A 15,792-nucleotide genomic window follows, 5' to 3' on the forward strand; every position below is an offset into this window, starting at 1 on the left:
TGYATAAATTCTTGCAACAGCTGCTTCATAAGCATTCATGGCATTCCCTCACTGTGCCCTGTCCCAGCTGTCCTGTGCTGCAGCATATTCCCATTTTCTGAAGTGCTTCTTTCCCCTTTCACCTCTATGCATCATTGTCAGTGTACTTASTAGGTGCAGCAATATTCTGAGAGCAGACTTATTTTTATGGATAAGCTCACTGATATTCACTGATTTATTTTATATTCTGACTGGTAACTCCTCAAAGAAACCATTCAATTTGGTTATAATATTCAGTTTAACCTTTCATTTTCTGGTCAAAGCAGCTCTGTTTTTCAAATCCTCATTTAATGAAAACAAACAAAAAAGAAGAAAAATGAGATGACTCCAGATATGACAGACCAAGATTTACTTTAGTATAAGGCAGAAACTACTAATAGAACAGGACAGACAACAACTAAGGCAAAGGGAAATGCTAGTCATCAATAAAGTTTCTTAAAACTAGTTTCCCTCAGTTTCTTAAAATAGGCTTTCAGGGTTTTTTTTAATCTTGTACAATCAAACTGTTAGTTACGCAACTAAAACATGCAAATGAAGTGCAACAGACTACTCTTAGCCATTATCTGATTRAGCAACTTTTAATATTTCTATTGACAAACATTGTAAGCATAACCAGAGTGAACTGTGTATACTTGAAATCTGTCCRGTGATAGATTTGAGTCACTGAACTACCGGTTCAAGGAGAATTGCTGGCATTCTAACTTCATTTTCAGTTGAGACATAGGATGCTGAAGTGATCACRAACTAGGACGTGCTCCAGTAGTGCCAAATTCTAATCAAAACTCAGATTGTGCGTTAGTAGCCGAGGCRAACAATTATCCTGTACCATACACAAAAAGCAACTAGTATTGAACAGACAAAAAGTTTGGTCAACAAACTAGTTTTACTTCTTTAATAATATTTTKCTAATAACTCAAGAGGCACCACAGTACCAGTAAGCATATGAAATTTAAAATGCACAATGGCCACAAACAGTTGACTTGGATACAGTAGTAGTGTTTGGTAGAAGACCTACAGACGGCTTTTTGATTCTTCCACTCTTACACAATTTTGTATTTCTTCCTGACCTAGTCATGCACTGGAGAGGAATTCCACAGCAGTCTCCTTCTCTTCAGCTAACTCCTTGGCAGTAAGATCCATCTTCTCACGAGAAAAATCATTAATAGGAAGACCCTCAACAAACTTCCAGGTCTTGTCCTGATTGAAAACAAGCAAATAAAGAGCCCTCCATGTAAGAACAGTCTTCATTCAGTCTGCATTAAAGAAACTTTGTGGTACAAGAACAAACCTTACAGCCTTAAAAACCCCATCAGGCAGCAGTTAATTTTATTTCAGATAAAGAATGCAGCCAGCACCAGCTAGTCATGTCAGATTCTACCTGTCTACCAGCACTTAGTCGACAATCAAGTTAACTTTGCTGGTTAATAACTTATCTGTGAAAGACTGCTGAACCCCCACATGCCAGCAACTGCAGTCCCACACCGCTGTTAACGAGYTCACATGACAGTTTAATAGGTCCTGCAGTAGATACACGGATTTAAATACAGCCTAGTTACCTTAATCACAACAGGGAATGAATACAGCAAGTCTTCAGGAACACCATAAGAATTGCCATCAGAAATTACTCCCATCGAAACAAATTCCCCCTGAAACCAGAAAAGTAAGAGATAAATAGATTTTTCACTGCTAAAAGCAAGCAAAGTTTTGATAATTTTCAGTATCTTTTATCTCTGATGACACCCCTCACTCCAGAGAAGGACAGATTCTTTCTCTGAACACACATACACCTGAGGTCAATGACATGGGCACACAGTCAAAGCATTAGGCAAACAAGCACAAACCCAAGAGCCACATCTTACCGCTGGAGTGCCAAACCAGATGTCCCTCACATGATCACAGATAGCTTTGGCAGCTGACATGGCACTGGACAGCTTCCTGGCCTTAATAACAGCTGCTCCACGTTGCTGAACAGTCTGCAATTAAGAAAAAAGCCAACAACCGTAACTAAATTGTAAAGCAGCAAAATCATGGCTTGGTCTACGTGCTGTTAGTAAATGCCATCAAGAAAGACTGCAGTGTGTAATTATTTATCAGTGAARAYASAGYTCTTTCACAAAACAAACATGGCGTRCAATCTAGAAGAGTTTTGCCAACACAAGAATGTAACAGAATGTTTCAGAGGCTCATTCCTCRRCTTTACAGCTTGYTGACTTCTCTCATGCCAACCAGATGTCTCAAGCTTTTCCCACCAAGTGACTTCATGCACATCAACATTAACAGATGTCTCAARCAACACACTGTCAACTAAGATCTTCTSCTGAATACCAATGTGAAACACGTGCTGGTCTCAATCCTACAGTACTTAATGCATTCATTTATTTCTGCAAATAGTTGAACCCACCTCTCCATACTCAGGTTTATATTTAGAAATGGTCTGTTCATGAATTGCAGTTCTCAGAACCAGAGCAGCTTCTTAAACTGTAGGTATTTTAAGTTTTAATAGTTTTGGTAAAGCTTTATTCATCGAGGGCTTTAGTAACCCATTTCCCTTTATATTCCACTTAGGTAGCCTATGCTCTTGATCTGTTAATATCATTATTTTGTTTTACTAACCTACATTATTATTTATTACTACCCTACATTAAGACACTTGCAAGCACCTTTCATATTACTTTTCAGAAATGGGGTGGATGATGCCATAGATCTAGAATTGAGAAATGTGTGTGTGCACATGCATGAGCAGGGAAAGAGCTGCTGGCCTTTTCTGATGTGTGGGGAGCAGCAAATGGATCATCCTACATGTACAAAAAGTCACCACAGTGAAATGGCAGTGGTGCTTCTGTGTTACGACAGGTTTCACCTGAGCTGTGATCAAAAGTCTTGGCTGAACAATCTTAGCATTCCAATTGGATTTTCTAGCAGAATTTACATAGGTTTTCCTGCCCTGAATTTTTCAAGAGCAAATAACTGATAGCAACAAGACATCTGAAAATGACCTATTCTAGTGAGAGAGAAGAGCTGCTTCACCAAGTCAGCCAGTCACTGAATTTATAATTTCAGATGAGGTTAGGACAAATCACAAGCACAGAATGACCATTAAGAAAAGAAGGAAGAAAAGGTATCTTACCAGGATAAAGTCTCCCTTCAGCCAGCTGTCATCTTTTATAGCTTCATAGACTCCAACTTCCTTTCCTTTCAGGTTTACCTTTGCATGGTTAACATCTGGGTACTGAGTGGAGGAGTGGTTGCCCCAGATGATGACATTCTTCACATCATTAGCAGTCACACCAAGTTTCAGTGCAATCTAATTGGAAATTAAAGATSTCCATTACATTGACTTCAGCTTCTCAACTCACAGGCTTCTTTGAAAGCATTGCTCTGTTTGTATTTAGCAGAGATAACAGAATAGGCCCTGAATTTTACCTGAGATTTGGCTCTGTTGTGATCCAAACGAGTTAAGCAGCTGAAATTTTCCTTTGGTATGGATGGGGCGGACTTTGATGCAATCAGGCAGTTGGTATTTGCTGGATTCCCAACAACCACAACCTAAAAATGAAAAAGGGAAAGATGAAGTAGGTATTTCTGCAAAAAKAACTCCCTCTGGTGAAATACATTGCTTGGCCCTCGAAGAAATTATCTAAAAGTTAAGTTTTCTAATCTCTTGGTTGTCTTCAACAAGATTGTTTTCTAAGTGTGTCATTCATCATCCTCCAGTCTTCTATAACTGCATAGAAAAATATTTTCCAGGTAAGTATTTTCTTTAACTTGACATCCAATGTGAAAGGGAACAAAACTTCCAAGATCTGTACACTGAGAACAGCATGGCTTCAAACCTCATGTTACCAGATATAGGAAAAGAAAGATATGTGCACACTTGTCACCAACCTCTTTTAAACACTTTCTGGACTGGCTGCCACTACTTTATATAATTGCTTTACAATTAAGAAAGCCAAAGCAGTTACTTATCTTGATGTTCATAGGCAGTTAGAAGTAAAATACTGCCTCAACTTAGATCAATTTATTACTATGCAAAACTGATTTTTATTCATCCTTCATTTGTGCCTCAAATGACTTATGTCAAGTTCCATATACTCTCAATCACACAAGCTGATCTGCAAACCTCCCTTTGTATTTCCCCTTTTGAAAGTAAGTTCAGCAAATTTTCCACTACTTTGCAATAGTTATATTGATAGTTTTTATTCCAACTGGATAAAGAAGCAAACAAGTCTTTAGAAGCAGTAGGAAGTTCATCAGCAGAGGAGGCAGACATTAAAAAGTCAGTTACAAAGCACAGTCGGAGTCTGGGTCTGAGATTAGGAGCAGTGGGAGAGCAGCCACATGATCCCATTAACTGTGCTGAAGGAATYTGAGAGAGAACAATTAAAATCTTCCAATGCTCCAAAGAATGAGATGCAAACAACCTAAATAAAGCCGATTTTTTGTGCAACAGTAATTCCATATTGATACTGAAGTTACAGGTCTTTATGTTAAAGGACACAGATGGATATGAAGTAGGCAGCTGCATGTAGATTATTCAGTTCTCCCAGAGAAAAGAGATAATGAGCAAAAGACTGCTTTTTTTTAATACAGTTTTATGGGATTGTTTTTTTGAATTGGTGGTAACCAGTGCAGAGTGTATGTGGAATACAGCAATATAATGAAGACTTCCCTTTTTCACCAGACTTATGACCAAATCATCTACTTATTTAATATTCTGTTTCTTACGTAGCCTTGACTGTGGTCTATTTTCCAAGGCATAAGGGAAGGAAGACCTGCACTGAAAAGGCTTCTACAATGTATCCAGATCTCTACATACCAGTAACTGTTTTAAATTCACTTCCTATAATCACCTTGACAGTCTTTTTGGCATACTTGTCCAAGGCTGCACCCTGAGACTTGAAAATTTTCACATTTGCTTTGAGTAGATCCTTCCTCTCCATGCCCTCTCTCCTYGGCATGGAGCCAACCAGAATTGCTATGTCAAGGTCTTTGAATGCAACTTCCTCCTTGTCTGTTGGAATGACCTCTGAAAAAACGGAAAAGGGGGAAAAGAATTCAGCAAGATGAATACTCATGGCATAGTGCKAACAGGAATATTCTTTTGTGCATAAATAGTATATTATCTAACCTGACAGTACCACCACCCTCCCTTCCAAAAATACAACTATAGGCATTTGGCCAAACCTTCACACATTAAATACTTCCCAGTAAATGGCTTAAATTCACCCAAATAAAAAATACTTATCTAAATAATAAATATTTATCTCAAGTGGAAAACACAAGGGAAATATATGTAAAAAGATATAGTTCACATGTCTCTAAAACTATACATATAAGTACATATGCTTTTCTTCACTTTCACAGTGAAATTTCAGTGGCAAGTCCCCACCAACACAAGCGAAGTTTTTGTTCCCCTTTAACACTTCAAAGCAAAAAAGGTTTGATTTGTACAAGAGCTGGTACCTACATGCTTTTTTTGTCTCGTGTTATAGAAATTACACTAACATCTACTTGCTTCCCTTTCTTCTGCCTGTTTAAACTATGATAACTCAACTTGTTTACATGACTTGAGGAATGATTTTTTATTTTATGTCTTTATACAGAAGACACTTTAAAAACTGAATTAGTGGGGTTTTTTTATCTAGCAATAAATAATATATACATTATATAACAATAATATATTTTATATATATTTAACAGATGGGCCAGAATAAAAGGCACATATACACAAGAATCTGATAATTTGTTGTCCAGGCTGAAACCCCAGAATTAGACAATATAAACTCAGGTATCTGCACTGTAAATACTGCTCACAAAACTAATTTGATTTCATTCTTCTGAGCTTACAGGCTTAGTTAAATTGATTAGCTTCCRCAAAATACAAAACCAAGGAAGGATCATCTAAGATTTTCTTCTGCCTAACTTCCTGTCAGCTACACGGACTCATACATGCAACAGTTGTACTACAGTATCCTGGAGATATAAGAAAAAAATTTTTGGCTACCTCTGAGCAGCGGCAGAGCACAGTCCTGCAGCTCCATCACCACACCTTCCAATACCGTCATCATAGGAGTGATGTCCAGGAGCACAAGAATAAGAGGCTGGAAAGAAAGAAAAAGGTTTAGTGCAAGCTGGGCACAATTTGTTTTGAAAATTAATTTGTCTTCTACTCTGCTAGAAGCTTTTACTTCGTGCAAGATTTAAAATCCATTTGCAAAAAACAAACAACTTCAGCACAACCAAAACTGAAGGCTTGCATAACAGAGCAGGACTCCCATTTTCCCCACTTAAAGAAGAAATTACTTGGGAATTGGTAAATAATTCTGAATGTCTGTGAGGAAATCAGTCTCAGGCACTGCAGTTCTGACATTGTCTCATCTGTTCCTGTGCAATTCAATGTGAGGGTTACCTGGTCCTTGCCGAAGACATCGCCCTTGGCAATGCTGTAGAGCAGCGAGTAAGCGATCTGCCCAGCAGCTCCAGTCACCAGCACTCTGACAGGTTCACCCTGCAAGGAAATGACACAGCCTTACCCACAGCTCCACACCACAGCCTTACCCACAGCTCCACACCACAGCCTTACCCACAGCTCCACACCACAGCCTCACACCCCTTGAGTGTTAAAAATCACTTACTGCAGCAATAACATTATGATTATTTCACCTGGATGAAAGCATATGCCTGAAGGCGGATCATGCTTCTGGTTCTGCTAGAACCACCAGCAATTTCTCTGCTTGCTTTTACAGAAAAAGACCACACTTGCAAAAACATCTGTAAGAACTGCTCCGGGAAAACTTGCAAAATGCYAGGAAAAACGATATATTTGAAAAGTTTTGCATTCCTTTTAACAACACTGCCTTGTTAACCTAAGACAATGCAATATATACCCACTCCTTAGATTACCCATTCATATTTGAAATTTACTACAGAAGTTTTACTGCAATACTTGACTGSTTTCCAGATTCTTTCAATTTTGAGGGCTGTTCCCATTAAGATTTTTGAGACCGTATTTGCAACCAAAGACTTACTGAATGCCAGAAACCAAAGAATCTAGAGGACTTAAAACAACTGCCTCACTAAACTGTTAGGCAGCAATTTAACTAATCCACAGACAAAAGCTACATTATGAACAAATACAGACACTACTATCCATAACACAACTGTCTATTGTCAAACTGACCCAAAACTCCAAAGGACTGGGAGAAGACTGCCAGCATGTTACTATATTGCACACAAGAGGGGGAAAATGGCTTGCCCTGTAGTAAAACCCCATTTCATTAAGCAGAACTTGGGAGAAATCCAAAGATTATGCAATATTGAAAATTTAAGGCCGAGWGAGTTTGGGTGTTTCAGTCTGGAAAATAGAAGGTTCCAGGGAGACCTTAGGGTGGCTTTGCAATATCCAATGGGGACTTACAAAAAAGATTACAACAAACTTTTTAGTAGGGGYCRTTATGAAACGRCATGGGGCAATAGTTTWAAACTAAAAGAGGACAGATTTAGATAAGAAAGAAATACTTTACCATAARGGTGGTAAAACACTGGCACAGATTGTCCAGATAAGTGGTGCCTTCCCCACTCCTGGAAAGATTCAAGGTCAGGATGGGCAGGGCACTGAACAACCTGGTCTAGKTGAAGATGTCCCTGCTCACYGCAGGGGGGTAAATCAATGACCTGTAAAAGTTTGTTCAAACCCAAAGCATTCTATGATTCTATCAAAATGGAACACGTGCTAAAGGACATTCATAACCCAGTATTTTGCAAGYCTGTTATTTGTATTTCCCCTTTTCTCCAGAGGCAACAGGGCTGGGGCAGAYTGTGCTAGGACAGCAACAAGCAGACTGACCAGCCTGCTGGAATGGCAAGCCCACTTTTTCTAATGATTAAAAGATGATCATTTGAGATACAGACAAAATACCAGGCATAACTGAACATGAAARAAGTGATTTAATCACATTCTGGGTTACATTATGAAAAGTGTAGGCTGCAGAGCAAAGACARGCCTTCCACTCAGTGCTGGTGATCTTGCAGATGGAATAATGAGTCCAGTTTAGGCAACTTGAGTTTGTGTCCTGTAACAAGGAGGCTGAGGGTGTCTGGAAAGGTGGAGGATAAGGGGGGATCTAAAGCAGCCCCCAACACCTTCACAGTGTTACAAGATTACGCTCCCAAACACCTTCAGCAATGGCAGATGGCAACACTGGGTGCAAGAGCTACAAATTAAGAGCAAAACTCAGATTATGTGGTACTGTTGCAGCAGCACAGGGTACCMAGAGAGTCTGTATAACCTTTACCCCAGGCAGTTTTCACAGTCCAGACMAAAACACCTCTGACATGATCTATCAATGGCAACAGTCTTGCCACCAGGCTGGACTGGACCTCCTCTGGACTTGGAGTAAGAAACAGAGCAGACTGTATGACCTCTACAGATCCTTTCCAGCCAACATTCCTGTCACTGATATTTATAGGAAAATCATGCGGGGCTTTGAGTGTATTCTGTCTGCAGAAGTGAGCAGCCAAGCACAGCTGCATCACGCTAGTGTTAGGTAATTAAAAAAATGAGGCCACCTACTCCATTTCATCACATACTAGATAAAATCAGAGCACAAATGATAAAGTTAAACCACTGAATTTGCAGATTTAGACCAGGCCTACAKTATGGAAATGATTCTTTAAATATCTGGTTACATGACTACCCGTTACATGGTGTTGAATTGCACTATTTTCTTTTGAACTTGTCCTACTATGAGTCACACCCCTCAAACTTCATCGAAACTCCACCAAGGGGGGGAAGTAGGGCAGACAGTCAATTCTTGCTGGTTTAAATCTCAAAACTAGTTTTGGTTCTCTATTCTTGAGCAGGTAAATGTACCATAACATCTGAACGATGATGTGCATCAAATTTTAAAGCCAATGTTTCAACACATTTCTAAGATGAACCTTCTTTTTTTATTTATATAAATGGAACAATGAACACTCTTTTAAGGCAGGTACCCACACTAGTTAGAAAAATAAGCACTGGAAAGTTACAGTGCTGCAAAACCTCAGCCTGGCAAAATACCCATCCGTTGCACATAAAAACTGATCCCAAGCTAAGCTACTCCAGAACTCACACAGGTAGCAGCAGAACTTATTTTCTTTACATTATATGATATCTGAAATTAATTGTGAACTGATTTCTGAATTTCCAGTGAATGRTACAAAGATTTTAAGGCTCTTTCTCCTAAAGAAGTGTCACAAAAGGGGGGAAGTCAATGAACATTTTTTCCACTCTATGCACTTCATACACTAATCTGATTTAAACATATAAAAACACCAATCTTCCACTAGCATTATGGTGACCATTTAGCACACCAATTGGACAGTGAAGGAGTAGAAGATAAAAAGGATAGAGATAGGACTATTTATTGCTTTTTTGGTGAGACAAACTTAGCATTTAGAAAAACTTTAGAAAAAACCCCAGACCTTCAGGCATGACTCAGCTTCATCTTCCAACATAATTGGACACTTTTGGATACATAATGTTTGCTTACTACCATCCTTCCTGTTGTCCCTCCATTTGGGACTGGAGGAGGAAAAAAATATGAGCTAAAATAAAACGAAAAATACTGCCTACTTGTTTTTCCTCTTCAAACCTCCAGCACATTGGATTCAGTACGTTCCCCAGAACCCTTTACTCCTGTGCCAATTGTGAGCATTTAGCATCAAAGAAACTTTCATGCTCTCTCTTAAATCCAGACGCTGGATTAACAAACCAAAACTGTTGTGCTTCTTACAAAATGTGGATAACTCTCACCAAAAATCTTACATCTTGTATTAAAATTAATCTCATTGAATGTCTGAGACTACTTTTAGAGAAACGAGAAACTCCCTGATAGAARTTGTAGGTTCCAGACATTCATGTCCAGGCGCTTTAACCCGTGACTTGGCTCCTGCAAGACTTTCATGCTGTGGTAGCTACAGGGGTGACCTTTACTGRCTCTCAGGTATACAGGAACTAGAGGACAAATTAACCAACAACTAACGGAACTATTTTTGCTCCAAAGCCTTCCCYACTCCACATTCTGCCAATATATAACTAAAAAGCTTTAAGAAAGTAAGAGTAGCAAAAGCAAGGATAAAAAGGATAAGGAAGAAACCCCCAACAACTGAACATTGCATTCCCAACTACCCTTTTTTATCTAATTCAGCAACTGTAGGATTTATCCTCCTCCTAAACTACMAGAGATAAAAGCAAAGCCTCCAATATCAAATGAAGAAGTTGTGGGCTTAACACCCACCTCACACACTTTGGTTTAAGAACTCGGTGCCTCAGTTATTTCTGTGATTACAGCTGATATCAGCAGATCTAAAATATTAGTGCCACACCTGCAAAAAGCACTGCACTGCAGAACTGATTCAGGAGGTTACAAAGGTAACTCAAAGATAACTCACAACATATCAAATGTTGTGACAGGAACAACCTGACTACACAAGTGATAATTTGCATCRAAAGACCTCTATAAACATTACTGCTGATAAACTTGTCTATAAAATACCATAAACTGAACATTATTCCTGAATATTACAGCCRACTAAGCTATTCCACCTTGTTTTAYAAGAATGATTTAATCATTAAAATAAACTTTAATCTCTTCCAAAGTTTAGAGTCTGCCTAAGAAACTTTTCCTTTGCTCTCCCTTCTTTAAAGCAGAGATGTGGTGACAATAAACATGCTTGGAAATGTAATAAAAGGTATCAGCAAGGCAGCTGTGCACTTGAGGAACACCACCAGCCCTGCAGTTCAGAGACCAAAGGAATTCCAAAGGCACTCCTTCCTTGAGAAACGACCTTGACACAGGTGCCCTGAAAAATCTTTTCCATTTTATTAAGCTAATGGCATTTGCATTGACAGACAGATGACTTTATTTCAGAAATTTAAATCCTCTGCCCATGCATAACTGGAACAGCAAAGGCAAGATAYAAACAGTGACATTCTGAAAAGTCCGGACATCAAAGTAAGTTATAACCAGCAGCTCTCTGTGAGACCAGCACATCCATGTCAGCCAATGCTTTGAAAGCTCAAACACAAGCTAAAACTTGCATGTTGTCACTCCTGTAAATCCGTATTTTAAACAATGGAAAAATAGGATAAAGTTTGCAGATTTTGGTAATTTTTATGGTACAGTTGAAATAAGCCACGTTTCAGAGCATGCAAGCATCCTTTCTAGAGCAAAATACTAAAAGTGAGGGTTTCAAGTGGATTGAGCCTCGAAAAACACAGGAAAGCAAGGTCTCTGTGCAGGTTTGTATTCTATTTATAGAATTTCTGCTTTGCAGAAAAGCAAAGCACCGCAGTTCACCGGTGTAACCTCAGGGCAGAACTAGCAGGACTCCCTGACAATCAGGAGAGTCTGAACAAACAGCTGGATTTCCGACAGCAAGCAGGGATGAACCAATAAAGACATTTCACAAGCACTTTCCCTTGAGCTAACACAGAAYCGCACCAAGCCCTTTCAMGCCTCMYGAACGAAGGCKYTGGCAGCCCCCATCTCCCGAAGGCRATGCCGCCGACCGGGAAAARGCGCGATTACTCCRGAGTGCCAGYCCTAGATCAGGGAGGCTCCGTTCCGATGGGGCCACATCCATCGGGAGAGGCAGAACCGCCGCCAGGCCGGCACCGACCCCACGTCCCCGCCTGGAAGGAAGGTCACCCTGGAGCGGCCTCCGTGGGGGCTGAGGAGAGCCCTGAGGCGCCGCCAGGCCCGGCTCCTCTGGGTGCCACGACCACCTCCAGGTCACCCCTGCCCCTCACACCGCGGGCCCTCCCGGGAGCAGCGCGGTCAAGCGGGGAGGGCAACGCCATTTCGAGGTCACCTCCGCCAGCCGGAGCCCCGTGCCCCAACCCGAAAAAACCCGAGGTTCCGCCGCGGGCCCCAGGGCGCGTTATACCGACCATGTCTGCGGCAGCAGCAGCGGCTCCGGCTACTCGAGGTCACCTCTGCGGCGCAACTGCGGCCGTGSCAGCGCTGCGCCGAGGTGCCGTGCTGGGGCGGGACGCACCGGCCGCGCGCGGCCGCCTGGGGGYTGTAGTCGCGGGTGCCGCCGGCCCGTATTGCAAATCTGCCGGAGAGAACTACAATTCCCAGCGTGCCACGGGAGCAGCGCGCCGCACCCCCGCGCGCCATTGGCGACCGCCGCTCACCCCCCCTCCCCTCGCCCCATTCATTGAAGAGCAGCGCGGCGCCACAGAGGTTGGGCCGCTAGGGGGCGGCGCGCGGCTCTCTCCGCTGCGCATGCGCGCGGCGGGGTGGGGCGGGGGCTGCGGCAGCGCGGGCCTGGATATGCGCATGCGCGCGAGGCAGGGCGCGTGCAGGGGGCGTATGCAGGGGGCGGCGCGCGGTGGCGGCGCATGCGCGGTGGGCGGCGCGCGCGGTTGCTGAGGTGACGCGCGGGACAGACCCCGCGTCCTCGGAGCGCTCGGTGGGTGCGAGTGCGCGGCCGGGCCCTGCCCTGCCCTGCCCTGCCCTGCCCTGCCCTGYCCTGCCCTGYCCTGCCCTGYCCTGYCCTGTCCTGTCMGACCCGSCGGGRCATCCCAGAGCCGCCCGGCCCCCGCAGCCGCGATCCCAGGGCGGGCAGAGCGTTCCTTTCGGGTTCCCGCGCGTTTCCCTCCTGCCCGGCCTCCTGTGGGGAGCTGCCGGCGCGTCCCCGGCGCTCCAGCGCGTTGCCCTGAGGTGTTTTACACTTCATGAAATCCTGCCATGCTATCCTTTTGGTTTTCAGGGAAAGCTGAGAGCTTACCTAGGCTATTCCGCTGGTAGAACTGCGTGGCTAAACTAGCGGTCTTTTGTACAAAAATAAAGCTGGTCGTTTAATTGTATTTTGGATTGTCGAGTGAAGTAAATTCCTTTGGTCTGGCTTAAAAGGAGGCTGGTACTGACTTAAATACATCAGCAAAATACAGCTTCGTAAACTGTTGTAAGGATGTGAAAGAGGGTCTTGGGTAGCACAGTTCATTTTTCTTTTCCCTCAGATCCTGACAGGATTCCCTATTAGTTAAGTATTTCGTGGAGTCTCACTTGCCCTGGTATTTTTCTGCAGGATTAGTTTTAAATCTTACTCTAATCCTTATAGTAGGTTGTTTTCAAAAATCATACTGTCCAAGCAGCCTRTATACTTAGGCAATTTCTTCTTCAGTTCTTCGGCAGAAATGGGAAGTTACTCCTTTAAGGCAGCGGGCGTCAAATGTAAATATTGATGCTTGTCAGTTGTGCCAAGTGTTCCCATTTTAGTGATTCTTATAGCCAGTTTTAGTGATTCTTGTAGCCAGTTTTAGTGATTCTCAAAGGCTTGAAGGAGCCTTTGAGCCCCTGACAGCTTTTGCAGTACGGAGAATGCAGTGTCAGGGTGGAGGAGGTACAGCCCTGCTTGGTTTATTTTTAAAAGGTCGAGCTGTACTGATTTATATCAGTACATAACCGTACGTGGATATGGATGTTTTTAAYATGGATGAAGGCTGTGCCCAAGTTCCCTTCTGGGGATGAATTTGAAAGCCAAATAGCTGCAAGGAAAGMTGAGGGCTGGCTGGCTGTGAAGTGTAGGGAGGCTTGGAAAGTAGGGGGTAAGAGTTAAACTCTGTTCAACGCAGAGTTTTCCAGGGTGTCCTAAGATATTTTACCCTGGTGACTCTTAACCCTGCACCCAGACGTTGTACAGGCTTAATTAACACTATTTAATATTGTTAAAGATTTAATTATACACAAAACCTGATGTGGGCCCACATAAGGTAATTGCCGCTGACCTTAATTGGTTCAGTTTAAATTGATTTCTTATCAATTTTCAGCTAAATCAWTATTAGCAGGCCGTAAACTGATTTGTCTGTTTCAGCATAGCAGATTATATTGATTTAGTGGATTTCAGTTAAGAGCAGAACTTGAAATTTTCAAACTTCCTTCTGTAGGTAAGACTCCCTTCTCATTCTTGGTCCTTTTTTACCCAGACTTGTTCTTCCTGAATTATTTGCTCTCGGACATAGTAACAAATCTTGTTACTTTGTGTTGAAAGTGATTTTTTTTTGATGTAAAGCCACGTGTAAACGCTTTTGTTTGTCAGAAGCATGTTTATCAGTTTAGTTTCAATCTGTTCYCAGTATAATTAGTCTAAGATGGACTGAATTGTCATCTGTGCTGCTTTAACTAAAGATACTGTAAAATGTTGCCTTTTATGAATGTGGTGTGATTTTTCAAGTTAGCAGAACTTAACAATTCTAGTATTTCCTTCTTAAATGGCCCAAAATTTTATTTCTACTTGTTAAGCTTTAATGTTTTCCGAGAAAAATTTAAATATAATTTAAAAAATATTCTTTAATGCTTCCCAATATTTTTATACTATGAGTCTTTTGTGTATCACTTTAAGCAAAAAAGTTGCATAAATGGAAATATGACGTGCAAATGAAGTAATGGAAATTTAAAATGAAGTAATGCAGATTTAGTGTGCATGTGAATTGGGCTCTTGACTAACTCTTCAAATACACTTTGCAGTTTTTGCACTTAAAAGACACTGAATTATGTGGAAATAGGTAATTAAACAACACACTGAAGTATTAACATGTTTTAATYTCCATTTTCTGGGGATTAAGTATTATTTTTCAAGGCAAATAGTAGTTTTGAAGGGTAGTCTGCCAGAATTCTCTCTCAATTTTTAAAAAAAATATTTTAAAATGAATTATTCTCTGTTAACAGCTGCTGTGTTCTTTAACTATATTTTGGATGGGATTTTGTTTTACTTCATTGCCATCTATAGAAACTGATGCATATTTTTAGGTAAGTTTTTATACTTAATTTTCAATAATTTATGAGATTTTCTTTTTATCATCCTCTCTTCGTGTAATACAGTTTTTTATTTTATGTGTTTACTTGCAATTTTTGTTATCAAGTTATGTCTTTTGTAGCTAAGTCTGTGTGATATCATTAATGTTTAGAATGCGTAAGACTATGTAAGAAAAATTAACTATAAAACATCCAGGTTCARTCCTACAAATGTTTGAACTGAAATAGTTTTGGAAATCTCTTCTGGTCCAAGGAAATATTAGCAAATAATTTTTTCAGAAATAAAACWTTGCAGAAAAATACTGAGATAGAATTAAGAGGATCAAAGTTATTGTGAAGTAGGTGAGAACTCTGTAATAGAGTTCTAAAAAGATAAAGATACGAGCAAGACCAATTTAAATCGTAGTTTAGAAAATTAGTACAGGGTTGGAGATTTTTTTTTGCTCTGAGTGCTAATGCCCAAAAYTTGATTTTTCACTTGATTTTTCACTTGATTTTTCATTTTTAAACTTCAGTCATATATTACTGCATGGACATTAAATGCCACGAAGAAACTGATCTATAAATTCTGCCTATAATCCTGATTTTCTTTTTGCTGTGGTAAAAATTTTATCASTTAAGGAAATATTTTGCTTTCTGCAGAACTGGTTTGATTTTTTGCTATGGCTCATTTTTAGTTCTTAATAGTTTAGTCGTTTTTTTAAATAAAGTTGAGTAATTAATAATTAATTGATTTCTACAGCCTTCATCATGTTTTTAATAAGTAGCTAKGATGCAATAACACATTGTGTACTCATGTGCCTGCTTCCTATGAAGAGACACAAATGCTGTATAGCTTGTTTGTAATATGTATTAATAGTCTTTATGAACTATTCATGAGTCAAATGTTAAAAAAAATTGTGAACAGAATGTTCTTTTTTTTTTTTTTTTTGAGTAGGTTGATAGT

The 15,792-nt window shown here is 40.7% G+C and overlaps 1 protein-coding gene across 1 annotated transcript; it reads right to left on the reverse strand.

The window, feature by feature from the left end:
• Positions 1–371: 371 nt before the first annotated feature.
• Positions 372–12,058, reverse strand: MDH1 (malate dehydrogenase 1). Its single transcript, XM_057380592.1, has 9 exons — positions 11,975–12,058; positions 6,449–6,547; positions 6,044–6,140; positions 4,890–5,065; positions 3,463–3,585; positions 3,167–3,343; positions 1,899–2,012; positions 1,596–1,685; positions 372–1,236 (listed from the first exon to the last, which is right to left on the reverse strand). Exons 1-9 carry the CDS (start codon positions 11,975–11,977, stop codon positions 1,111–1,113), a joined length of 1,005 nt encoding a protein of 334 aa, XP_057236575.1. The 5' UTR covers positions 11,978–12,058; the 3' UTR covers positions 372–1,110.
• Positions 12,059–15,792: the final 3,734 nt, after the last annotated feature.

This window comes from Malurus melanocephalus, unplaced genomic scaffold, assembly GCF_030028575.1.
Source record: "Malurus melanocephalus ecotype Western Australia unplaced genomic scaffold, MMel_1.1 scaffold_462, whole genome shotgun sequence".
In the NCBI taxonomy this organism is placed as follows: domain Eukaryota; kingdom Metazoa; phylum Chordata; class Aves; order Passeriformes; family Maluridae; genus Malurus; species Malurus melanocephalus.